We start from the raw sequence: 24,083 nt of genomic DNA, 5'->3' as shown, positions 1-24,083 counted from the left end.
CCATGGAAGCGGAAGTGGATCATAGGGTGGGGGAGGGGGCGAAAATCCTGGGAGCCTTGAAGAATGTGTGGAAGTCGAGAACATTATCTTGGAAAGCAAAAATGGGTATGTTTGAAGGAATAGTGGTTCCAACAATGTTGTATGGTTGCGAGGTGTGGGCTATGGATAGAGTTGTGTGCAGGAGGATGGATGTGCTGGAAATGAGATGTTTGAGGACAATGTGTGGTGTGAGGTGGTTTGATCGAGTAAGTAACGTAAGGGTAAGAGAGATGTGTGGAAATAAAAAGAGCGTGGTTGAGAGAGCAGAAGAGGGTGTTTTGAAATGGTTTGGGCACATGGAGAGAATGAGTGAGGAAAGATTGACCAAGAGGATATATGTGTCGGAGGTGGAGGGAACGAGGAGAAGTGGGAGACCAAATTGGAGGTGGAAAGATAGAGTGAAAAAGATTTTGTGTGATCGGGGCCTGAACATGCAGGAGGGTGAAAGGAGGGCAAGGAATAGAGTGAATTGGATCGATGTGGTATACCGGGGTTGACGTGCTGTCAGTGGATTGAATCAGGGCATGTGAAGCGTCTGGGGTAAACCATGGAAAACTGTGTAGGTATGTATATTTGCGTGTGTGGACATATGTATATACATGTGTATGGGGGTGGGTTGGGCCATTTCTTTCGTCTGTTTCCTTGCACTGCCTCGCAAACGCGGGAGACAGCGACAAAGCCAAAAAAAAAAATAATTTTATTTTTTTTTTCTTTCTCGCTGTCTCCCGCATTTGCGAGGTAGCGCAAGGAAACAGACGAAAGAAATGGCCCAACCCACCCCCATACACATGTATATACATACACGTCCACACACGCAAATATACATACCTATACATCTCAGTTTTTTTTTTTGTTTTTTTTTGCTTTGTCGCTGTCTCCCACGTTTGCGAGGTAGCGCAAGGAAACAGACGAAAGAAATGGCCCAACCCACCCCCATTCACATGTATATACATACGTCCACACACGCAAATATACATACCTACACAGCTTTCCATGGTTTACCCCAGACGCTTCACATGCCCTGATTCAATCCACTGACAGCATATATACCCATGCACACAATTCACACTGTCTGCCTTTATTCATTCCCATCGCCACCTCGCCACACATGGATTACCTTCCCCCTCCCCCCTCATGTGTGCGAGGTAGCGCTAGGAAAAGACAACAAAGGCCCCATTCGTTCACACTCAGTCTCTAGCTGTCATGCAATAATGCCCAAAATCACATCTCCCTTTCCACATCCAGGCCCCACACAACTTTCCATGGTTTACCCCAGATGCTTCACATGCCCTGATTCAATCCACTGACAGCATGTCAACCCCGGTATACCACATCGATCCAATTCACCCTATTCCTTGCCCGCCTTTCACCCTCCTGCATGTTCAGATCCCGATCACTCAAAATCTTTTTCACTCCATCTTTCCACCTCCAATTTGGTCTCCCACTTCTCCTCGTTCCCTGCACCTCCGACACATATATCCTCTTGGTCAATCCTTCCTCACTCATTCTCTCCATGTGCCCAAACCATTTCAAAACACCCTCTTCTGCTCTCTCAACCAAGCTCTTTTTATTTCCACACATCTCTCTTACCCTTACATTACTTACTCGATCAAACCACCTCACACCACACATTGTCCTCAAACATCTCATTTCCAGCACATCCACCCTCCTGCACACAACTCTATCCATAGCCCAAGCCTCGCAACCATACAACATTGTTATATATATATATATATATATATATATATATATATATATATATATATATATATATATATATATATATATATATATTTTATTTTATTTTTTTTTTATTATACTTTGTCGCTGTCTCCCGCGTTTGCGAGGTAGCGCAAGGAAACAGATGAAAAAAATGGCCCAACCCCCCCCCTCCATACACATGTATATACATACGTCCACACACGCAAATATACATACCTACACAGCTTTCCATGGTTTACCCCAGACGCTTCACATGCCTTGATTCAATCCACTGACAGCATGTCAACGCCGGTATACCACATCGCTCCAATTCACTCTATTCCTTGCCCTCCTTTCACCCTCCTGCATGTTCAGGCCCTGATCACACAAAATCTTTTTCACTCCATCTTTCCACCTCCAATTTGGTCTCCCTCTTCTCCTCGTTCCCTCCACCTCCGACACATATATTTTTTTTTTTATTATACTTTGTCGCTGTCTCCCGCTTTTGTGAGGTAGCGCAAGGAAACAGACGAAAGAAATGGCCCAACCCACCCCCATTCACATGTATATACATACGTCCACACACGCAAATATACATACCTATACATCTCAGTTTTTTTTTTTTTTTGGAAGGAGGTAAATAAACTGCGTAACACAAAGGAACAAATGGGAACATCAGTGAAGGGGGCTAATGGGGAGGTGATAACAAGTAGTGATGATGTGAGAAGGAAATAGAGTGAGTATTTTGAAAGTTTGTTGAATGTGTTTGATGATAGAGTGGCAGATATAGGGTGTTTTGGCCGAGGTGGTGTGCAAAGTGAGAGGGTTAGGAAAAATGATTTGGTAAACAGAGAAGAGGTAGTAAAAGCTTTGCGGAAGATGAAAGCCGGCAAGGCAGCAGGTTTGGATGGTATTGCAGTGGAATTTATTAAAAAACGGGTGACTGCATTGTTCACTGATTGGTAAGGTTATTTAATGTATGTATGACTCATGGCGAGGTGCCTGAGGATTGGCAGAATGCTTGCATAGTGCCATAGTACAAAGGCAAAGGGATAAAAGTGAGTGCTCAAATTACAGAGGTATATGTTTGCTGAGAATTCTTGGGAAATTATACGGGAGGGTATTGATTGAGAGGGTGAAGGCATGTACAGAGCATCAGATTGGGAAGAGCAGTGTGGTTTCAGAAGTGGTAGAGGATGTGTGGATCAGGTGAATGTATGTGAGAAATACTTAGAAAAGCAAATGGATTTGTATGTAGCATTTATGAATCTGGAGAAGGTTATGATAGAGTTAATAGAGATGCTCTGTGGAAGGTATTAAGAATATATGGTGTGGGAGGCAAGTTATTAGAAGCAGTGAAAAGTTTTTATCAAGGATGTAAGGCATGTGTACAAGTAGGAAGAGAGGAAAGTGATTGGTTGTCAGTGAATGTAGGTTTGCGGCAGGGGTGCATGATGTGTCCATGGTTGTTTAATTTGTTTATGGATGGGGTTGTTAGGGAGGTGAATGCAAGAGTTTTGGGGAGACGGGGAAGTATGCAGTCTGCTGTGGATGACAGAGCTTTGCGGCAGGGGTGCATGATGTGTCCATGGTTGTTTAATTTGTTTATGGATGGGGTTGTTAGGGAGGTGAATGCAAGAGTTTTGGGGAGACGGGGAAGTATGCAGTCTGCTGTGGATGACAGAGCTTTGCGGCAGGGGTGCATGATGTGTCCATGGTTGTTTAATTTGTTTATGGATGGGGTTGTTAGGGAGGTGAATGCAAGAGTTTTGGGGAGACGGGGAAGTATGCAGTCTGCTGTGGATGACAGAGCTTTGCGGCAGGGGTGCATGATGTGTCCATGGTTGTTTAATTTGTTTATGGATGGGGTTGTTAGGGAGGTGAATGCAAGAGTTTTGGGGAGACGGGGAAGTATGCAGTCTGCTGTGGATGACAGAGCTTGGGAAGTAAGTCAGCTGTTGTTCGCTGATGATACAGTGCTGGTGGCTGATTCGGGTGAGAAAACTGCAGAAGCTGGTGACTGAGTTTGGCAATGTGTGTGAAAGAAGAAAGGTGAGAGTAAATGTGAATAAGAGCAAGGTTATTAGGTAGAGTAGGGTTGAGAGACAAGTCAACTGGAAGGTAAGCTTGAATGGAGAAAAACTGGAGGAAGTAAAGTGTTTTAGATATCTGGGAATTGATTTGGCAGTGGATGGAACCATGGAAGCTGAAGTGAGTCATAAATAGGGAGGGGGCAAAAGTTCTGGGAGCATTGAAAAATGTGTGGAAGTCAAGAACATAATCTCAGAAAGCAAAAATGGGTATGTTTGAAGGAATAGTGGTTCCAACAATGTTGTATGGTTGCGAGGTGTGGCAATGGATAGAGTTGTGTGCAGGAGGATGGATGTGCTGGAAATGAGATGTTGAGGACAATATGTGGTGTGGGGTGGTTTGATCGAGTATGTAATGAAAGGGGAAAAGAGAGATGTGTGGTAATAAAAAAAGAGTGTGGTTGAGAGAGCAGAAAAGAGTGTTTTGAAATGGTTTGGTCACATGGAGAGAAAAGTGGGAAAAATTGACAAAGAGGATATATGAGTCAGAGGTAGAGGGAATGAGGAGAAGTGGGAGACCAAATTGGAGGTGGAAAGATAGAGTGAAAAAGATTTTGTGTGATCGGGCCTGAACATGCAGGAGGGTGAAGGCATGCATGGAATAGAGTGAATTGGATCGATGTGGTATACCGGGGTTGACGTGCTGTCAGTGGATTGAATCAGGGCATGTGAAGCGGCTGGGGGTTACCATGGAAAACTGTGTAGGTATGTATATTTGCGTGTGTGGACCTTATGTATATACATGTGTATGGGGGGTGGGTTGGGCCATTTCTTTCGTCTGTTTCCTTGCACTGCCTCGCAAACGCGGAGACAGCGACAAAGCCAAAAAAAAAAATAATTTTATTTCTTTTTTTCTTTCTCGCTGTCTCCCGCTTTTGTGAGGTAGCGCAAGGAAACAGACGAAAGAAATGGCCCAACCCACCCCCATTCACATGTATATACATACGTCCACACACGCAAATATACATACCTACACAGCTTTCCATGGTTTACCCCAGACGCTTCACATGCCTTGGTTCAGTCTACTGACAGCATGTTGACCCCAGTTTACTACGTTGTTCCAATTCACTTTATTCCATGCACACATTTCATCCTCTCGAATGTTCAGGCCAGAATTGCTCTAAATCTTTTTCACTTCATCCTTCCACCTCCAATTGGGTCTCCTGCTTCTCCTTGTTCCCTCCACTTCAGGCACATATATCCTCTTTGTCAACCTTTATTCACTCATTCTCTTCATATGTCCAAAACATTTCAACACACCATCTTCTGCTTCTGCTCAACCACACTTATTTAGTTTCTGCACATCTCTCTGACCCTTTCATTACTTACTCAATTAAACGAACCCAAACCACGCACTGTACTCGAGCATTTCATTTCCAACGCATCCACCCTCCTCCACACAACCCTATCTATAACCAATGCCTTGCAACCATATAATATTGTTGGAACTACTATTCCTTCAAACATACCCATATATGCCCTCCAATATAACATTCACTCCTCACATTCTTCTTCACTCACAGAACATTCAACCCTTCCCCCTCCATATGACTCACCTCCACTTCCATGCTTCCATTCGCTGCCAAGGCCACTCCTAGATAACTAAAACACTTTACGTCCTCCAATTTTTCTCCATTCAAATATACATCCCACCTAACTTGTACCTCAGCCCTGCTGAACCTGATATTTTTTCCTTTTACTTACTCTTCCAAACTCAGTCACCAACTTCAGCAGTTTCTCACTCGAATCAGCGACTAGAGCTGTATCAACAGCAAACAACAACTGACTTCCCAGGCCCTCTCATCCCAAGCAGACTGCATACTCACCCCTCTTTCCAAAACTCTTGCATTTACCTCCCTAACAACCCCATCCATGAACAAATTAAACAACCATGGTGACATCACACACACCTGCCACAGACCAACATTCACTGGGAACCAATCACTCTCCTCCCTTCCTACTCGTACACATACCTTACATCCTTGGTTAAAAAATTCTACCTGCTTCTAGCACTTACGACCTTCCATAAAGCATATCTATCAACCCTATCATATGCCTTCTCCAGATCCATAAATGCTACATACAAATCCATCTGTTTTTCTAAGCAGTCATCACACACTTTCTTCAAAGGAAACACCTGATCTACACATCCTCTACCACTTCTGAAACCACACTGCTCTTCCCCAATCTGATGCTTTGTACATGCCTTCACCCTCTCAATCAATACCCTCCCATATAATTTCCTAGGAATACTCTACAAACTTAAGCCTCTGTAGTTTGAACACTCACTTTTATCCCCTTTGCCTTTGTACAATGGGCACTATGCATGCATTCCGCCAATCCTCAGGCACTTCACCTTGATCCATACATACACTGAATATCCTTACCAACCAATCAACACCTTTCTTAATAAATTCCACTGCAATACCATCCAAATCTGCCACCTAGCTGGACTTTATCTTCTGCAAAGCTTTCACTACCTTTTCTCTCTTAAACAAATCATTCTCCCTGACCCTTTCACTTTGCACCACCCCAACCAAAACGCCCTACATCTGCCACTCTTACCTTCAAACACATTCAACAAACCCTAAAATACTCATCCATCTCCATCTCACTTCATTCCTCCCTGTACAATGGGCACTATGCATGCATTCTGCCAATCCTCAAGCACTTCACCTTGATCCATACATACACTGAATATCCTTACCAACCAATCAACACCTTTCTTAATAAATTCCACTGCAATACCATCCAAATCTGCCGCCTAGCTGGACTTCATCTTCTGCACAGCTTTCACTACCTCTTCTCTCTTAAACAAATCATTCTCCCTGACCCTTTCACTTTGCACCACCCCGACCAAAACACCCTACATTCTCCCACTCTATCATCAAACACATTCAACAAACCCTAAAATACTCATCCATCTCCATCTCACTTCATCACTCCCTGTTATTACCCCCACCCCACCAATGTTCCCATTTGTTCTCTTGACTTATGCGTTATTTACCTCCTTCCAAAACATCTTTTTATTCTCCCTAAAGTTTAATGATACCCTCTCACCCCCAACTCTCATTTGCCCTCTTTTTCAACCCTTGCACCTTCCTCTTGGCCTCCTGCCACTTTCTTTTATAGATTTCTAAGTCATTTGCATTCCTTCCTTGTATGCATTGTCCAAACACCTCTATTCTCTCTTTCATTAAAAACTATATTTCTTCATCCCACTACTCACTACCCTTTCTAATCTACCTACCTCACACCTTTCTCATGCCACATGCATCTTTTGCACATGCCATCACTGCTTCCCTAAATACATCCCATTCCTCACCCACTCCCCTCATGTCATTTGCTCTCACCTTTTGCCATTCTACACTCAATCTCTCCTGGTACTTCCTCTACAAGTCTCCTTTCCAAGCTCACTTACTCTCACCACCCTCAACACTCTCTCTTCTTTATTGAAAAACTCTACAAATCTTCACCTTCACCTCCACAAGATAGTGATCAGGCATCCCTCTAGCTGTCCTTCTCAGTACATTAACATCCAAAAGTCTCTCTTTTCCACACCTATCAATTAAGACATACTCCAATAATACCCTTTGACCATCTCTCCTACTCACATACATAAACTTAATTATATCTCTCTTTTTAAACCAGGTATACTCAATCACCAGTCTTCTTTTCAGCACACAGATACACTAGCTCTTCACTATTTCCATTCACAACACTGAATACCCCATGTACATCAATTATACCCTCAACTGCCACATTACCCACCTTCGCATTTACATCACCCATCACTAATGCCCAGTCTCATGCATCAAAGCTGCTAACACACTCACTCAGCTTCTTCCAAAACATTTCCCTTTCATGATCTTTCTTTTCTTGACCAGGTGTATAAGTACCAATAATAACCCATCTCTATCCACCCACTTTCAGTTTTACCCAAATCAATCTAGAATTTACTTTCTTACACTGTATCACACACTCCCACAACTCCTGCTTCAGTAGTGCTACTTCTTCCTTAGCCCTTGTCCTCTCACCAACCCCTGACATTACTCCGAAGACTTTTCCAAACCATTCTTCCCCTTTAACCTTGAGCTTCATTTCACTCAGAGCCAGAACATCCAGGTTTCTTTCTTCAAACATACTACCTATCTCTCCTTTCTTCTCATCTTGGTTACATCCACACACATTCAGACATCCCAATCTGTGCCTTCCAGGAGGATGAGCACTCCCCGCTTGACTCTTTCTTCTGTTTCCCCTTATAGAATTTGAAATACAAGGAGGAAAGGGTTTCCAGCCCCCCCCCTCCCACCCCCTTTAGTCATCTTTTACAATACGTGGGTAATACATGGTAAGTATTCTTTCTCCTCTATCCCCAAGATATTCAAATAGAATGAGTTGAAAAGTGCCAGTCATAAGAAAAAATAGCATAGAACATACATACTGTGTGACAAGCCTTTCGCACTAGCCCTGTCATTTTAGCAAAATCTCATCATAACTACTCATACGTGGGTAGATACCCCTAACATGTCAAACTGTAGACCTACCCCCTTTCCAAGACCTTTGCATTCACCTCACCTCAGCACCCATCCATAAACAGATTAGAGAGCCATGGTAAGATTACACACCATTGCCGAAGACCCACCTTCACCAGGAACCTTCATCCTCCTATTTTCCTATTTGCAGTGATACCTTGCTCTTTTCATATAAACTCTACATTACCACAAGTAGCTATCCTCACACATCATATAATCGTAACGCCATCCACAACGCATTTCCATCAACCCTATCATACAGTTTTTCTATATCCATTTACGAACATAATCATGCAAAAAAAATGTAAGATTGAAAACAGCAAGAAAAAAAGATAACCATCTTAAGCATTTGCACATGGCACTTGTGGTAGTATGCATCTCAACAACTTCCTGTAATAGTATTTTCTGTACAATGTTTACAATTTGGATTGCATAATAATACAGAGCTATCATTTACAGCAAAAGTACATAAAAAAATGTAAGATAAAACATCACAAACAATGATTATCATAAACATTAAGCGAAGCTGACTGCTGGCTATCGGTGCCTTGTCCACCCTAAGGGTACCAGGAGGATTAATCCCTCATGTGCAAAAGCATTTATGAAAAAGTTAATCATAATCTCTAAATTATGCAAACTACAGCAATCATTCATACAGCACTGTTTACACATTTTCTTTATAATTTGTACAAAAAGTATACATTTTATTATACTTTGCCGCTGTCTCCCACATTAGAGGTAGCGCAAGAAAACAGACAAAAGAATGGCCCAACCCATCCACATACACAGGTACATACATAAACACCCACACATGCACATATACATACCTATACATTACAACGTATACATACATATACATACACAGACATAAACATATATACACATGTACATATTCATACTTGCTGCCTTCATCCATTCCCATCACCACCCCGCCACACATGAAATGGCAACCCCCTCCCCCCCACACGTGTGTGAGGGAGCACTAGGAAAAGACAACAAAGGCCACATTCGTTCACACTCACTCTCTAGCTGTCATGTGTAATGCAGCGAAACCACAGCTCCCTTTCCACATCCAGACCCCACAAAACTTTCCATGGTTTACCCCAGACGCTTGACATCCCTGGTTCAATCAATTGACAGCATGTCAACCCCAGTATACCACATCGTTCCAATTCACTCTATTCCTTGCACGCCTTTCACCCTCCTGTATGTTCAGGCCCCGATCGCTCAAAATCTTTTTCACTCCATCCTTCCATCTCCAAATTGGTCTCCCACTTCTTGTTCCCTCCACCTCTGACACAAATATCCTCTTTGTCAATCTTTCCTCACTCATTCTCTCCATGTGACCAAACCATTTCAACACAACCTCTTCTGCTTTCTCAACCACACTCTTTATTACCACACATCTCTCTTACCCTTTCATTACTTACTCAATCAAACCACCTCACACCACATATTTCCAACACACCCACCCTACTCCACACAACCCTATCTATAGCCCCTGCCTCTAACCATATAACATTGTTGGAACCACTATTCCTTCAAACATAGCCATTTTTGCTTTCCGAGATAATGTTCTCGCCTTACACACATTCTTCAATGCTCCCAGAACCTTCACCCATCCTCCACCCTGTGACTCACTTCTGCTTCCATGGTTCCATCCGCTGCCAAATCCACTCCCAGATATCTAAAACACTTTACTTCCTTCAGTTTTTCTCCATTCAAACTTACCTCCCAACTGACTTGTCCCTCAACCCTACTCTACCTAATAACCTTGCTCTTATTCACATTTACTCTCAGCTTTCTTCTTTCACACACTTTACCAAACCCAGTCACCAGCTTCTGCAGTTTCTCACACAAATCAGCCGCCAGCACTGTATCATCGGCGAACAACAAATGACTCACTTCCCAAGCCCTCTCATCCACAACAGACTGCATACTTGCCTTTCTCTCCAAAACTCTTGCATTCAACTCCCTAACAACCCCATCCATAAACAAATTAAACAACCATGGAGACATCACGCACCCCTGCCACAAACCAACACTCTCTGGGAACCAAGCACTTTCCTCTCTTCCTACTCGTACACATGCCTTACATCCTCAATAAAAACTTTTCACTGCTTCTGGCAACTTACTTCCCACACCATGTACAAAAAGTACATATGGTAATACAACAGCTACATTTAGTGCTTTACATCTTTTACAATTAGTGAATACAGTAAGACAAGAGCAACAGGGATAGAGACTTAAATGGTACCTGTATATTCACTATTGTCCCAAACTTTGCAAAATGGTCATTAAGGTGTGCAATAGTGTTGAGGCCAGCAGGAATCTTCCTAAGTTCTAGAGTGCAGCTTTCAAGATCTGGTCGTCCAGGCTTGGAAACTACAGACATATTGTGAAGAGGTGGTACAGCTGGACCAAGACGCTTTGCCAAGGAAGGACGAACACCACCATTAGCCTGCTGGGAATTGAGAGAAATTAATCATATCACATATAAATTTATCCATATTCATATAAGCAAAATTCTTTGTTAATAATACAATGAATGATGCAGAATCTTTTACACATAACAACAGTCATAACACCCTTCACAATCTTCCACATTTCCTTCCCTATTACATATATACTGAATCTCCTGAAATAATATCAAAAGTGTTCATGCAGAGAAAAGGACCAACACACACACACAAACAAATGAAAGGAAAGGGAAAGGAAGATTAGAAGGAACAAATTCAGAAGCTGATCAACAGAGAATAAAGAATATGGGAAGGAACATAAAACCTGTGTGACACAATCAAAAGTACACACAAAATAGAGCAAAGCATTTACTTAAAAAATATGTACTGTTTTAGAGACGAAACAATCTAGGAAGTATGTGGGCTAGTTAATGGAAGGCTTATAGGAGTACAATGAACACAGGACCAGTGCTTGCTAGCTAAAAGAGAGATAACCAGAAAGTTAAACACTAACACACTGTGGGATCTAGCCAAAAATTGGAAGAATTAGTAAAGCTGACAGTTGTAGCTGACAGAAATACATCACTGATTATTATTTACTTAAAAGATCAAGCACTAGATAAAGAAGAAAGGGAAATAAAAGAGGAAATTAGTATTATAAGATTGCTGGAGGATATGTGATAAAGTAAAGAAGAATGATAAGAAGTTATAACCTAGATGTAAGTGGGCAAACAGTTATTGTTAAATTTGACTTGGACTCATCAAGACTGAAAGTACTTAGAAAAGTCAAGAATCTACAAGGCGTGGTGGAATTCAATGGGATATTCATCAAGCATGATAAATCTAAGGAGGTATTAGCTGGTAGACAGCCAACAACCATAGAGGTATATTACTAGTACTATCACTGTGGGTACTGGGAGGGTTAAAGATGGCTGCATACTGAGCCAGGATTTCTGTGGTTGTCAAGCTGCACTCCTCTGACCCAAGTAGCTGTCTTTTCTTTTGGCCTCAACCCACATGGAAAACAGGCATTCTGTCCACAGACATAAAAGCTCTCCTTGTCAAAAATAACACTTAACACTTAAATCACACAGCTCATTCTTTATAACTCTAGATTTTCCTAAGGAGAGCACTATGTGCTAGCCCTTCCTTTCAGCAAAATGGTGGGAGCAATTGATAGAAATAGTATGGTTGGAACATTCAGAACGGGGCATTAGGTAGTAACAGGTAGTATCATTAAGCAATAGCATCAGGCAGATGTAATCAGTCTGAACATCAGGTGGGAGTCTCTGCAAGCACTGCGCTAGAGTTGCCTTCTACTAGTGGCCTGTTAAGAGGGAGGCACTAAAGGCTACTGGCCTGTTAAGAGGGTTAGTGACTGCTGCATAGTGAGCCAGCACTTCAGTGGTTGTCAAGTTGCACTCCTCTAACCCAGGTAGCTCTCTTTTCTTTCTGCCTCATCCACACATGAACTGCTGGCATTGTCCATAAACATACAAACTCCCCTTGTCACACACAACACTTGATAACACTAAATAAACACAAGTCATTCTTCATAACTAGATTTTCCTACAGTGAGTGCTATGCACTAGCCCTACCTTTTAGCAAAATGATAGGACCAACAGATATGAGTAGTTATTAGGAACTTCAGAAAGAAACATTTGGTAGAGACATTTAGTAGAAGTAGTAGGCAGGAACATTAGGTAGAAGTAGTAGGTAGGAACATTAGGCAAGAGCAATAGGTAGAGGCAGTAGGTTGGAATATTACGCAGGAACATTGGGTAGAAGCCTCTGAACACTGCGCTAAAGTTGCCCTCTGCCAGTGGCCTAAAGGTGAGGCACTGAAGGATAAGAAGTGGCACTAGAGATCACCAATAGTGGATACATTTGCCATGACCACCCCCTTGAGGGAGTTCCAGGAGGAATTGGCATAAAAGAGATAAGCTCTCACCTGTTCTGCCCAGAAGGGTACATACCAGCAAGATAGGAAACAGAAGGTATATGAGGGGGAAGACTAGTCCTCTTCATAAAACACAGCCTACAGTTTCAAAAAGTAGTAGCAGATTGCCCATTCAGACAATACATAATAGGAAAAGTAAATGCACAGAAGAGCATAATGGTGTTGTTATTACATAGTCCTACAAAGAACTGAAATGATCCAGAGCAAATACGCAATGACAACAAGAAAGAAACAATCAGGATGATACAAAAGGCAGTGAAACATTCAATTCTATGAGACAGTAAAGATCTTGCAATGAGGGATTTCAATTATAAAGACGCAGACTGGGGGAATTTGCTTTCCTTTGGTGATAGGGAGTTAGGTAGACTCAAGTTTATAGTGTATACAGGAAAATTTTCTATACCAACATGTCAAGGAGCACAATACAATGAAGGGGACTGACACACAATCATAACTAGATCTTACACTCCTTCACACTAACATGAATATTGAGTAAATCATATACAATACATAAGTTGGAGGAAGTAAACATAAAATGCTCAACTTTCAATGTGTGGTAAAAGAGGGCACTAAAAGATCAGAGGAAAGACAAGAAATATAGAGGAGATTAAATTGCAAAAGCCACACAAACCTCAATAATTTTCAAGGCAAGTTGACACCCAGATATCTAAAGCACTTCAATTCCCCCAGTCTTTCTCCATTCAAACTTACATCCCAACAAACATGTCCCTCAACTCTACTAACCTGATAACTTTGCTTTTATTCACATTCACTCTCAAGCTTCTCTTTTCTCACACACTTTAAAACTTAGTCACCAACTTTTGCAGTTTCTCACTCAAATCGGCCACCAGAACTGTATCATCACCAAACAAAAACTGACTCACTTCCCAGGCCATCTCATCTCCAACAGATTGCATACTTGCCCCTCTCTCCAAAACTCTTGCATTTACCTCCCTAACCACCTAAACCATAAACAAATCATACGACCATGGGGTCATCACACACCCCTGCTGTGCACCAACCATCGCTGGGAACCAATCGCTCTCCTCTCTTCCTACTCGTACATATGCCTTACATACTTGGCAATAAATTTTCACTGCTTCTAACAGCTTACCTCCCGCACCATACACTTGTAAGACATTCCACAAAGCATCTCTATCAACCCTATCACATGCTTTCTCCAGATTCATAAATGCTACATACAAATCCACTTGTTTTTCTAAGTATTTCTCACATGCATTCTTCAAAGCAAACACCAGATCCACACATCCTCTACCACTTCTGAAACCACACTGCTCTTCTGCAATATGATACCCTGTACATGCCTTCACCTCTCAATCAGTATCCTCCCACATAATTTCCCAGGAATACTCAACAAACTTATGCTTCTGTAGTTTGAACACTCACCTTTACCCCCTTTGCTCTATACAGTGGCAATATGCACACATTCTGCCAATCCTCAGGCACTTCACCATGATCCATACATACAATGAATATCCTTACCAACCAATATTTTGTAGGAAAGAGCGAATATGAATATATATAATTTTTTCATACATATCCCCCATTTCCCGCTTTCGAGAGGTAGCATTAAGAACAGAGGACTGAGCCTTAGAAGAAATATCCTCACTTGGCCCCTTTCTCTGTTCTGTTCCCCCACTCCCTCTCCTTTTAGTTGCCTTCTACAACACGCAGGGAATACATGGTTAGAGTGTCAAAGAGGAAAGTTGAAAGTAAATGTGAATAAGAGCAAGGTTATTAGGTTCAGTAGGGCTGAAGGACAAGTTAATTGGGAAGTAAGTTTGCATGGAGAAAAACTGGAGGAAGTGAAGTGTTTCAGATATGTGGGAGTGGACTTAGTAGCAAATGGAATCATGGAAGCAGAAGTGACTCACAGGGTGGGGGAGGGGGCGAAGGTTCTGGGAGCGTTGAAGAATGTGTAGAAGGCGAAAACATTATCTCAGAGAGCAAAAATGGGTTTGTTTGAAGGAATAGTGGTTCGGACAATGTTATATGGTTGCAAGGCATGGGCTATAGATAAGGTTGTGCGGAGGAGGAAGGATGTGTTGGAAATGAAATCTATGAAGACATCATGTGGTGTGAGGTGGTTTGATCAAGTAAGTAATGAAAGAGTGAAAGAGACGTGTGGTAATAAAAAATATGGCTGAGAGAGCTGAAGAGGGTGTGTTGAAATGGTTTGGACACATGGAAAGAATGAGTGAGGAAAGATTGACAAAGAGAATACATGTGTAAGGGATGGAGGGAAGGAGAAGCGGGAGACCTAGTTGGACGTGGAAGGATTGAGTGAAAAGATTTTGAGCGATCAGGGCCTGAACATACAGGAGGGTGAAAGGCATGTAAGGAATAGAGTGAATTGGAAAGATGTGGTATACCGGGGTCAATGTGCGGTCAATGGATTGAACCAGGGAATGTGAAGTGTCTGTGGGAAACAATGGAAAGGTCTGTGGGGCTACAGTTTCGGTGCATTACACATGAAAGATAGAGTCTGAGTGTGAACGAATGTGGCCTTTTTTTGTCTTTTCCTGGTGCTACCTCGATGGAGGGGGCTGCTGTTTCATGTGTGGCAGGGTGGCAACAGGAATGGATGAAAGCAGCAAGTTTGAAAATGGACTTGTGTATATATGTATATGTCTGTGTATGTATAAACTGAAATGTATATGTATGTATATATGGGTGTGTGTAGGCGTTTATGTATATATATGGGTATGTGGGGGGGTTGGGCCATTCCTCGTCTGTTTCCTTGTGCTATCTTGCTAATGCAGGAGATGGCAATTAAGTAGAGAGGACACAAGCAAAGGAAGGAGGAGCACTCCTCCTGAAGAAGGAGTTGTGGGAGTATGTGACAGAGTGTAAGAAAGTAAACTCTATATTGATATGGGTAAAACTGAACATGGAAGGAGAGAGATGGGTAATTACTGGTGCCTATGCACCTGGTCATGAGAAGAAAAATCATGAGAGGCAAGTGTTTTGGGGGCAACTGAGTGAGTGTGTTAGTAGTTTTGATGCACGAGACCGGGTTATAGTGATGGGTGATTTAAATGCAAAGGTGAGTAATGTAGCAATCGAGGGTATAATTGGTGTACATGGGGTGTTCAGTGCTGTAAATGGATATGATGAAGAGCTTGTGGATTAGTGTGCTGAAAAATGACTGGTGATTGGGAATACCTGGTCTAAAAAGAGAGATATATATAAGCATACATATGTGAGTAGGAGAGATGGCCACAGGGCGTTATTGGATTATGTGTTAATTGATAGGCGTGTAAAAGAGAGACTTTTGGATATCAATGTGCTGAAAGGGGCAGCTGGAGGGAAGTCTGATCACTATCTTGTGAAGGCAAAGGTGAAGATTTGTAGAGGTTTTCAGAAAAGAAGAGAGAATGTTGGAGAGAAGAGAGTGGTGGCAGAAAGGTAAAAGGTGACAACAAATGACATAAGGAGAGTGGGAGAAGAATGGGATGCATTTAGGGAAGCAGTGATGACTTGTGCAAAAGATGCAAGTGGCATTAAAAAGGTGGGGGGGGGACAAATAAGAAAGGGTAGTGAATGGTGGGATGATGAAGAAAGATTGTTAGTGAAAGAGAAGAGAGAGGCATTTGAATGATTTCTGCAGGGAAATAGTGCAAATGGGTGGGAGAGGTATAAAAGAAAGCAGCAGGAGGTCAAAAGAAAGGTGCAAGGTGAAAAAGAGGACAAACGAGAGTTGAAGAGAGAAAGTATCATTAAATTTTAGTGAGAATGAAAAGATGTCTTGGAAGGAGGTAAATAAGGGCGTAAGACAAGAGGACAAATAGGAATGTCGGTGAAGGAGGCAAATGGGGAGGTAATAACAAGTAGTGATGAAGTGAGCAGGAGATGGAGTGAGTATTTTAAAGGTTTGTTGAATGTGTTTGATGATAGAGTGGCAGATATAGGGTGTTTTGGTTGGGGTGGCATGCGAAGTGAGATGGTCAGGGAGAATGGTTTGGTGAACAGAGGAGAAGTAGTGAAATCCTTGCGGAAGATGAAAGCCAGCAAGGAGGCGGGTTTGGATGGTATTGCAGAGGAATTTATAAAAAGAGGTGGTGACTGTGTTGTTGATTGGTTCGTAAGGATATTCAATGTATGTATTGATCATGGTGAAGTGCCTGAGGATTGGCAGAATGCATGCACAGTGCTATTGTACAAAGGCAAAGGGGATAAAGGTGAGTGCTCAAATTACAGAGGTATAAATTTATTGAGTATTCCTGGGAAATCATATGGGAGGGTATTGATTGAGAGGGTCAAGGCATGTACAGAGAATCAGATTAGGGAAGAGCAGTGTGGTTTCAGAAGAGGTAGAGAATGTGTGGATCAGGTATTTGCTTTGAAGAATGTATGTGAGAAATATTTAGAAAAACTGGCTTTGTATGTAGTATTTATGGATCTGGAGAAGGCAATGATAGGGTGGGTAGAGATGCTTCATGGAGGGTTTCAAGAGTATATGGTGTGGGAGGCAAGTTGCTAGAAGCAGTGAAAAGTTTTTACAAAGTATGTAAGGCATGTGTATGAGTAGGAAGAGAGGAAAGTTACTGGTTCCCAGTGAATGTCAGTTTGCAGCAGGGGTGTGTGATGTCTCCATGGTCATTTAATTTGTTTATGGATGGTGTGGTTAATGAGGTGAATGCAAGAGTTCTGGAGAAAGGGGCAAGTATGCAGTGCATTCTGGATGTGAATAAGAGCAAGGTTATCAAGTTCTGTAGGGTTGAGGGCCCAAGTTAATTGGGAGGTAAGTTGGAATGGAGAAAAAATGGAGGAAGAAGTGTTTTAGATATCAAGGAGTAGACTTAGCAGTGAATGGAACAATGGAAGCAGAAATGAGTCACAGTGTGGGGGAGGGTGTGAAGGTTCTGGGAGTGTTGAAGAATGTGTGGAAGGCCAGAACGTTATCTCGGAGAGAAAAAATGGGTGTTTGAAGGAATAGTGGTTCCAATGATGTTATATGGTTGTGAGGCATGGGCTACAGATAGGGTTGTGCAGAGGAGGGTGGATGTGTTGGAAATGAAATGTTTGAGGACAATATCTGGTGTGAGGTGGTTTGATCGAGCAAGTAATGAAAGGGTAAGAGAGATGTGTGGTAATAAAAAGAGTGTGGTTGAGAGAGCAGAAGAAGGTGCATTGAAATGGTTTGTACACATGGAAAGAATGAATGAGGAAAGATTGACAAAGGGGATATATGTGTCAGAGGTGGAGGGAAGAAGAAGCGGGAGACCACATTGGAGGTGGAAGGATGGAGTGAAAAAGATTTTGAATGTTCAGGGCCTGAACACACAGGTGGGTGAAAGGCATGCAAGGGATAGAGTGAATTGGAATGATGTGGTATACCGGGGTCGACGTGCTGTCAATGGATCGAACCAGGACATGTGAAGTGTCAGGTAAACCATGGAAAGTGTGTGGGGCCTGAATGTGGAAAGGGAGCTGTGGTTTTGGTGCATTACTCATGAAAGCTAGAGACTGTGTGTGAACGAATGTGGCCTTTTCTGTCTGTTCCTGGATTTACCTTGCTGGAGGGGGAAGGGAGGTGCTATTTCGCATGTGGAGGGGTGGCAACAGGAATGGATGAAGGCAGCAAGCATGGATATGTACAGGTACACCAACGATTTTCCGACACTTTTGCTTCCAAAGCCTTGCCAGATTAACCAGTTTGCCAGACCAACCATGTTCACATAATAATAATTCATCAACACACCTGTAACTCACTAATTATACATCTCCCATGGGTCTTAAGTATACCACGTGTCTACAGTATTTGTCTGCATTATACACCTGCTCAGGACTGTGGTGCTAATGAGCTATGAGTTTTGCAAATTCGTCCAAATGCTCAGAAGCTCCTTTGTGGTTTGCAGACCACTTTTCTCCGCACTCTTTATTCATGGAAATTCGATGAGGCATCTTGTATCATTGAAGCCATCCTTCACTATAGTCATGCTCATGTAACTTTAGTTCTTTATGGAACAACTTAGCCTGGTCTATTATCATACTATCTGACAAGTCCACTCCATCACTCTGACGCTGTCCAAACCACTCCATCATCACTTAATCGTGCTAAGTTTTTCTAATCATCATTTGCTTCTTGGAATCTCTGTTTTCATAGAATTTCAATATTTTTCTCCCTTTGCTTCTTTATATCATAAACAGTTGATGAACCAATACTGTATATGTCACACAGCTTATGCACCGAAACACCACGGTCTATTTTTTTCAACAGTTCTACTTTATCTTCGATCAATATGGACTGGTGTTTATGTCTGGCACCAAGACTGACACTCTCAAATGTCTTTGACGCCATAGCTAGGGATCAATTTAAGCAAAATGAGCTAAGCATCTCACAGAATTGCAGTATCACCAACAAGTGGAGTGTAAAGAATGTAAATAAATGCGCCCTACACACAATGCCATCTGTGGCCAACCAGTAAACTAGTCTTGCGACTTCATTAATTTCAAGTTCCCTCATATAATTTTGTTCAGACTAAAGGAGGTGCCGAACCATCAGTTGCCGGAAATTCGGTGGTGTACCTGTACATCTACATATATGGATAAGCCTGTGAATGTATATGTATGTATATGTAAAGGGGAAGAGTGGTTTGGGAATGTCTTGGGAGTAAAGTCAGAGGTTAGTGAGAGGACGAGAGCAAGGGAAGGAGTAGCACTACTCCTGAAACAGGAGTGGTGGGTGGAGTATGTGATAGAGTGTAAGAAAGTAAACTCTAGATTGATATGGGTACAACTGAAAGTGGATGGAGAGAGATGGGTGATTATTGGTGCATATGGACCAGGGCATGAGAAGAAAGATCATGAGAGGTAAGTGTTTTGGGAGCAGCTGAGTGAGTGTGTTAGTAGTTTTGATGCACGCGACCGGGTTACAGTGATGGGTGATTTGAATACAAAGGTAAGTAATGTGGCAGTTGAGGGAATAATTGGTGTACATGGGGTGTTCAGTGTTGTAAATGGAAATAGTGAAGAGCTTGTAGATTTATGTGCTGAAAAAGGACTGGTGATTGGGAATACCTGGTTTAAAAAGAGAGATATACATAAGTATACATATGTAAGTAGGAGAGATGGCCAGAGAGCATTACTGGATTACGTGTTAATCGATAAGCGTGTGAAAGACAGACTTTTGGATGTTAATGTGCTGAGAGGTGCAACTGGAGGGATGTCTGATCATTATCTTGTGGAGGTGAAGGTGAAGATTTCTAGAGGTTTTCAGAAAAGAAGAGAGAAGGTTGGGGTGAAGAGAGTGGCGAAAGTAAGTGAACTTGGGATGGAGACTTGTGTGAGGAAGTACCAGGAGAGACTGAGTACAGAATGGAAAAAGGTGAGAACAAAGGACGTAAGGAGAGTGGGGGAGGAATGGGATGTATTTAGGGAAGCAGTGATGGCTTGTACAAAAGATACTTGTGGCATGAGAAGTTTGGGAGGTGGGTAGATTAGAAAGGGTAGTGAATGGTGGGATGAAGAAGTAAGATTATTAGTGAAAGAGAAGAGAGAGGCACTTGGACAATTTTTGCAGGGAAATAATGCAAATGACTAGGAGATGTATAAAAGAAAGAGGCAGGAGGTCAAGAGAAAGGTGCAAGAGGTGAAAAAGAGGGCAAATGAAACTTGGGGTGAGAGAGTATCATTAAATTTTAGGGAGAACAAAAAGATGTTTTGGAAGGAGGTAAATAAAGTGCATAAGACAAGGGAAAAAATGAGAAAATCATTGAAGGGGGCTAATGGGGAGGTGATAAGTAGTGGTGATGTGACAAGATGTAGTGAGTATTTTGAAGGTTTGTTGAATGTGTTTGATGATAGAGTGGCAGATATAGGGTGTTTTGGTCGAGGTGGTGTGCAAAGTGAGAGGGTTAGGGGAAATGATTTGGTAAACAGAGAAGAGGTAGTAAAAGCTTTGCGGAAGGTGAAAGCCAGCAAGGCAGCGGGTTTGGATGGTATTGCAGTGGAATTTATTAAAAAAGGGGGTGACTGTATTGTTGACTAGTTGGTAAAGGTACTTAATGTATGTATGACTCATGGTGAGGTGCCTGAGGATTGGCAGAATACTTGCATAGTGCCATTGTACAAAGGCAAAGGGGATAAGAGTAAGTACTCAAATTACAGAGGTGTAAGTTTGATGAGTATTCCTGGGAAATTATATGGAAGGGTATTGATTGAGAGGGTGAAGGCATATACAGAGCATCAGATTGGGGAAGAGCAGTGTGGTTTCAGAAGTGGTAGAGGATGTGTGGATCAGGTGTTTGCTTTGAAGAATGTATGTGAGAAATACTTAGGAAAGCAAATGAATTTGTGTGTAGCATTTATGGATCTGGAGAAGGCATATGATAGAGCTGATAGAGATGCTCCGTGGAAGGTATTAAGAATACATGGTGTGGGAGGTAAGTTGTTAGAAGCAGTGAAAAGTTTTTATCGAGGATGTAAGGCATGTGTACATGTAGGAAGAGAGGAAAGAGATTGGTTCTCAGTAAATATCAGTTTGCAGCAGGGGTTCGTGATGTCTCCATGGTTGTTTAATTTGTTTATGGATGGGGTTGTTAGGAAGGTGAATGCAAGAGTTTTGGAAAGAGGGGCAAGTATGCAGTCTGTTGTGGATGAGAGGGCTTGGGAAGTGAGTGAGTTGTTGTTTGCTGATGATACAGCGCTGGTGGCTGATTCAGGTGAGAAACAACAGAAGCTGGTGACTGAGTTTGGTAAAGTGTGTGAAAGAAGAAACGTGAGAGTAAATGTGAATAAGAGCAAGGTTATTAGGTACAGTAGGGTTGAGAGACAAGTCAATTGGGAGGTAAGTTTGAATGGAGAAATATTGGAGGAAGTGAAGTGTTTTAGATATCTGGGAGTGGATTTGGCAGCGGATGGAACCATGAAAGCGGAAGTCAATCATAGGGTGGGGGAGGGGGTGAAAGTTCTGGGAGCGTTGAAGAATGTATGGAAGTTGAGAATGTTATCTTGGAGAGCAAAAATAGGTATTTTTGAAGGAATAGTGGTTCCAACAATGTTGTATGGTTGCAAGGCGTGGGCTATAGATAGAGTTGTACGGAGGAGGGTGGATGTGCTGGAAATGAGATGTCTGAGGACAATATGTGGTGTGAGGTGGTTTGATTGAGTAAGTACTGAAAGGGTAAGGGATATGTGTGGTAATAAAAAGAGTGTGGTAGAGAGAACAGAAGAGGGTGTTTGAAATGGTTTGGTTACATGGAGAGAATGAGTGAGGAAAGATTGACCAAGAGGATATATAAGTCAGAGTGGAGGGAACGAGGAGAAGTGGGAGACCCAAATTGGAGGTGGAAAGATGGAGTGAAAAAGATTTTGAGTGATCAGGACCTGAACATGCAGGAGGGTGAAAGGCATGCAAGGAATAGAGTGAATTGGAACGATGTGGTATACCAGGGTGGACATGCTATCAATGGATTGAACCAGGGCATGTGAAGCATCTGGGGTAAACCATGGAAAGTTTTGTGGGGCCTGGATGTGGAAAGGGAGCTGTGGTTTTGGTGCATTATACATGACTGCTACAGACTGACTGTGAACAAATGTGGCCTTTGTTGTCTTTTCCTAGCACTACCTCGTGCACATGCGAGGGGAGGGGGATGTCATTTCATGCATGGCAGGGTGGCGATGGGAATGAATAGGGGCAGACAGTATGAATTATGTACATGTGTATATATGTATATGTATGAGTGTGTATATGTATACGTTGAGATATATAGGTATATATATGTGCAGCAGGTTTGGATGGTATTGCAGTGGAATTTATTAAAAAAAGGGGGTGAATGTATTGTTTACTGGTTGGTAAGGTTATTTAATGTATGTGTGACTCATGGTGAGGTGCCTGAGGATTGGCGGAATGCATGCATAGTGCCATTGTACAAAGGCAAAGGGGATACGAATGAGCGCTCAAATTACAGAGGTATAAGTTTGTTGAGTATTCCTGGGAAATTATATGGGAGGGTATTGATTGAGAGGGTGAAGGCATGTACAGAGCATCAGATTGGGGAAGAGCAGTGTGGTTTCAGAAGTGGTAGAGGATGTGTGGATCAGGTGTTTGCTTTGAAGAATGTATGTGAGAAATACTTAGAAAAGCAAATGGATTAGTATGTAGCATTTATGGATCTGGAGAAGGCATATGATAGAGTTGATAGAGATGCTCTGTGGAAGGTATTAAGAATATATGGTGTGGGAGGCAAGTTGTTAGAAGCAGTGAAAAGTTTTTATCGAGGATGTAAGGCATGTGTACGTGTAGGAAGAGAGGAAAGTGATTGGTTCTCAGTGAATGTAGGTTTGCGGCAGGGGAGTGTGATGTCTCCATGGTTGTTTAATTTGTTTATGGATGGGCTGTTAGGGAGGTGAATGCAAGAGTTTTGGAAAGAGGGGCAAGTATGAAGTCAGTTGTGGATGAGAGAGCTTGGGAAGTGAGTCAGTTGTTGTTCGCTGATGATACAGCGCTGGTGGCTGATTCATGTGAGAAACTGCAGAAGCTGGTGACTGAGTTTGGTAAAGTGTGTGAAAGAAGAAAGTTAAGAGTAAATGTGAATAAGAGCAAGGTTATTAGGTACAGTAGGGTTGAGGGTCAAGTCAATTGGGAGGTAAGTTTGAATGGAGAAAAACTGGAGAAGTAAAGTGTTTTAGATATCTGGGAGTGGATCTGGCAGCAGATGGAACCATGGAAGTGGAAGTGAATCATAGGGTGGGGAGAGGGGGCGAAATTCTGGGAGCCTTGAAGAATGTGTGGAAGTCGAGAACATTATCTTGGAAAGCAAAAATGGGTATGTTTGAAGGAATAGTGGTTTCAACAATGTTGTATTGTTGCGAGGCGTGGGCTATGGATAGAGTTGTGCACAGGAGGATGGATGTGCTGGAAATGAGATGTTTGAGGACAATGTGTGGTGTGAGGTGGTTTGATCGAGTGAGTAACGTAAGGGTAAGAGAGATGTGTGGAAATGAAAAGAGCGTGGTTGAGGAGCAGAAGAGGGTGTTCTGAAATGGTTTGGGCACATGGAGAGAATGAGTGAGGAAAGATTGACCAAGAGGATATATGTGTCAGAGGTGGAGGGAACGAGGAGAAGTGGGAGACCAAATTGGAGGTGGAAAGATGGAGTGAAAAAGATTTTGTGTGATTGGGGCCTGAACATGCAGGAGGGTGAAAGGAGGGCAAGGAATAGAGCGAATTGGATCGATGTGGTATACCGGGGTTGACGTGCTGTCAGTGGATTGAATCAGGGCATTTGAAGCGTCTGGGGTAAAACATGGAAAGTTCTGTGGGGCCTGGATG

The 24,083-nt window shown here is 42.3% G+C and overlaps 1 protein-coding gene across 2 annotated transcripts in view; it reads right to left on the bottom strand.

Moving 5' to 3' along the window:
- swm (Zinc finger protein swm) overlaps positions 1 to 24,083 on the bottom strand; it is a 240,896-nt gene that overhangs the window by 111,176 nt on the left and 105,637 nt on the right. Inside the window, exon 9 of one of the 2 annotated variants that reach the window (XM_071664921.1) lies at positions 10,623 to 10,829. In XM_071664921.1, the coding sequence (XP_071521022.1) occupies positions 10,623 to 10,829 (207 nt within the window). The remainder of the gene's footprint in view (positions 1 to 10,622; positions 10,830 to 24,083) is intronic. The other variant, XM_071664922.1, reaches the window with a different exon arrangement.

This window comes from Panulirus ornatus, chromosome 9 (genome assembly GCF_036320965.1).
Source record: "Panulirus ornatus isolate Po-2019 chromosome 9, ASM3632096v1, whole genome shotgun sequence".
Classification (NCBI taxonomy): domain Eukaryota; kingdom Metazoa; phylum Arthropoda; class Malacostraca; order Decapoda; family Palinuridae; genus Panulirus; species Panulirus ornatus.
This window is presented reverse-complemented; position numbering and strand designations above follow the sequence as displayed.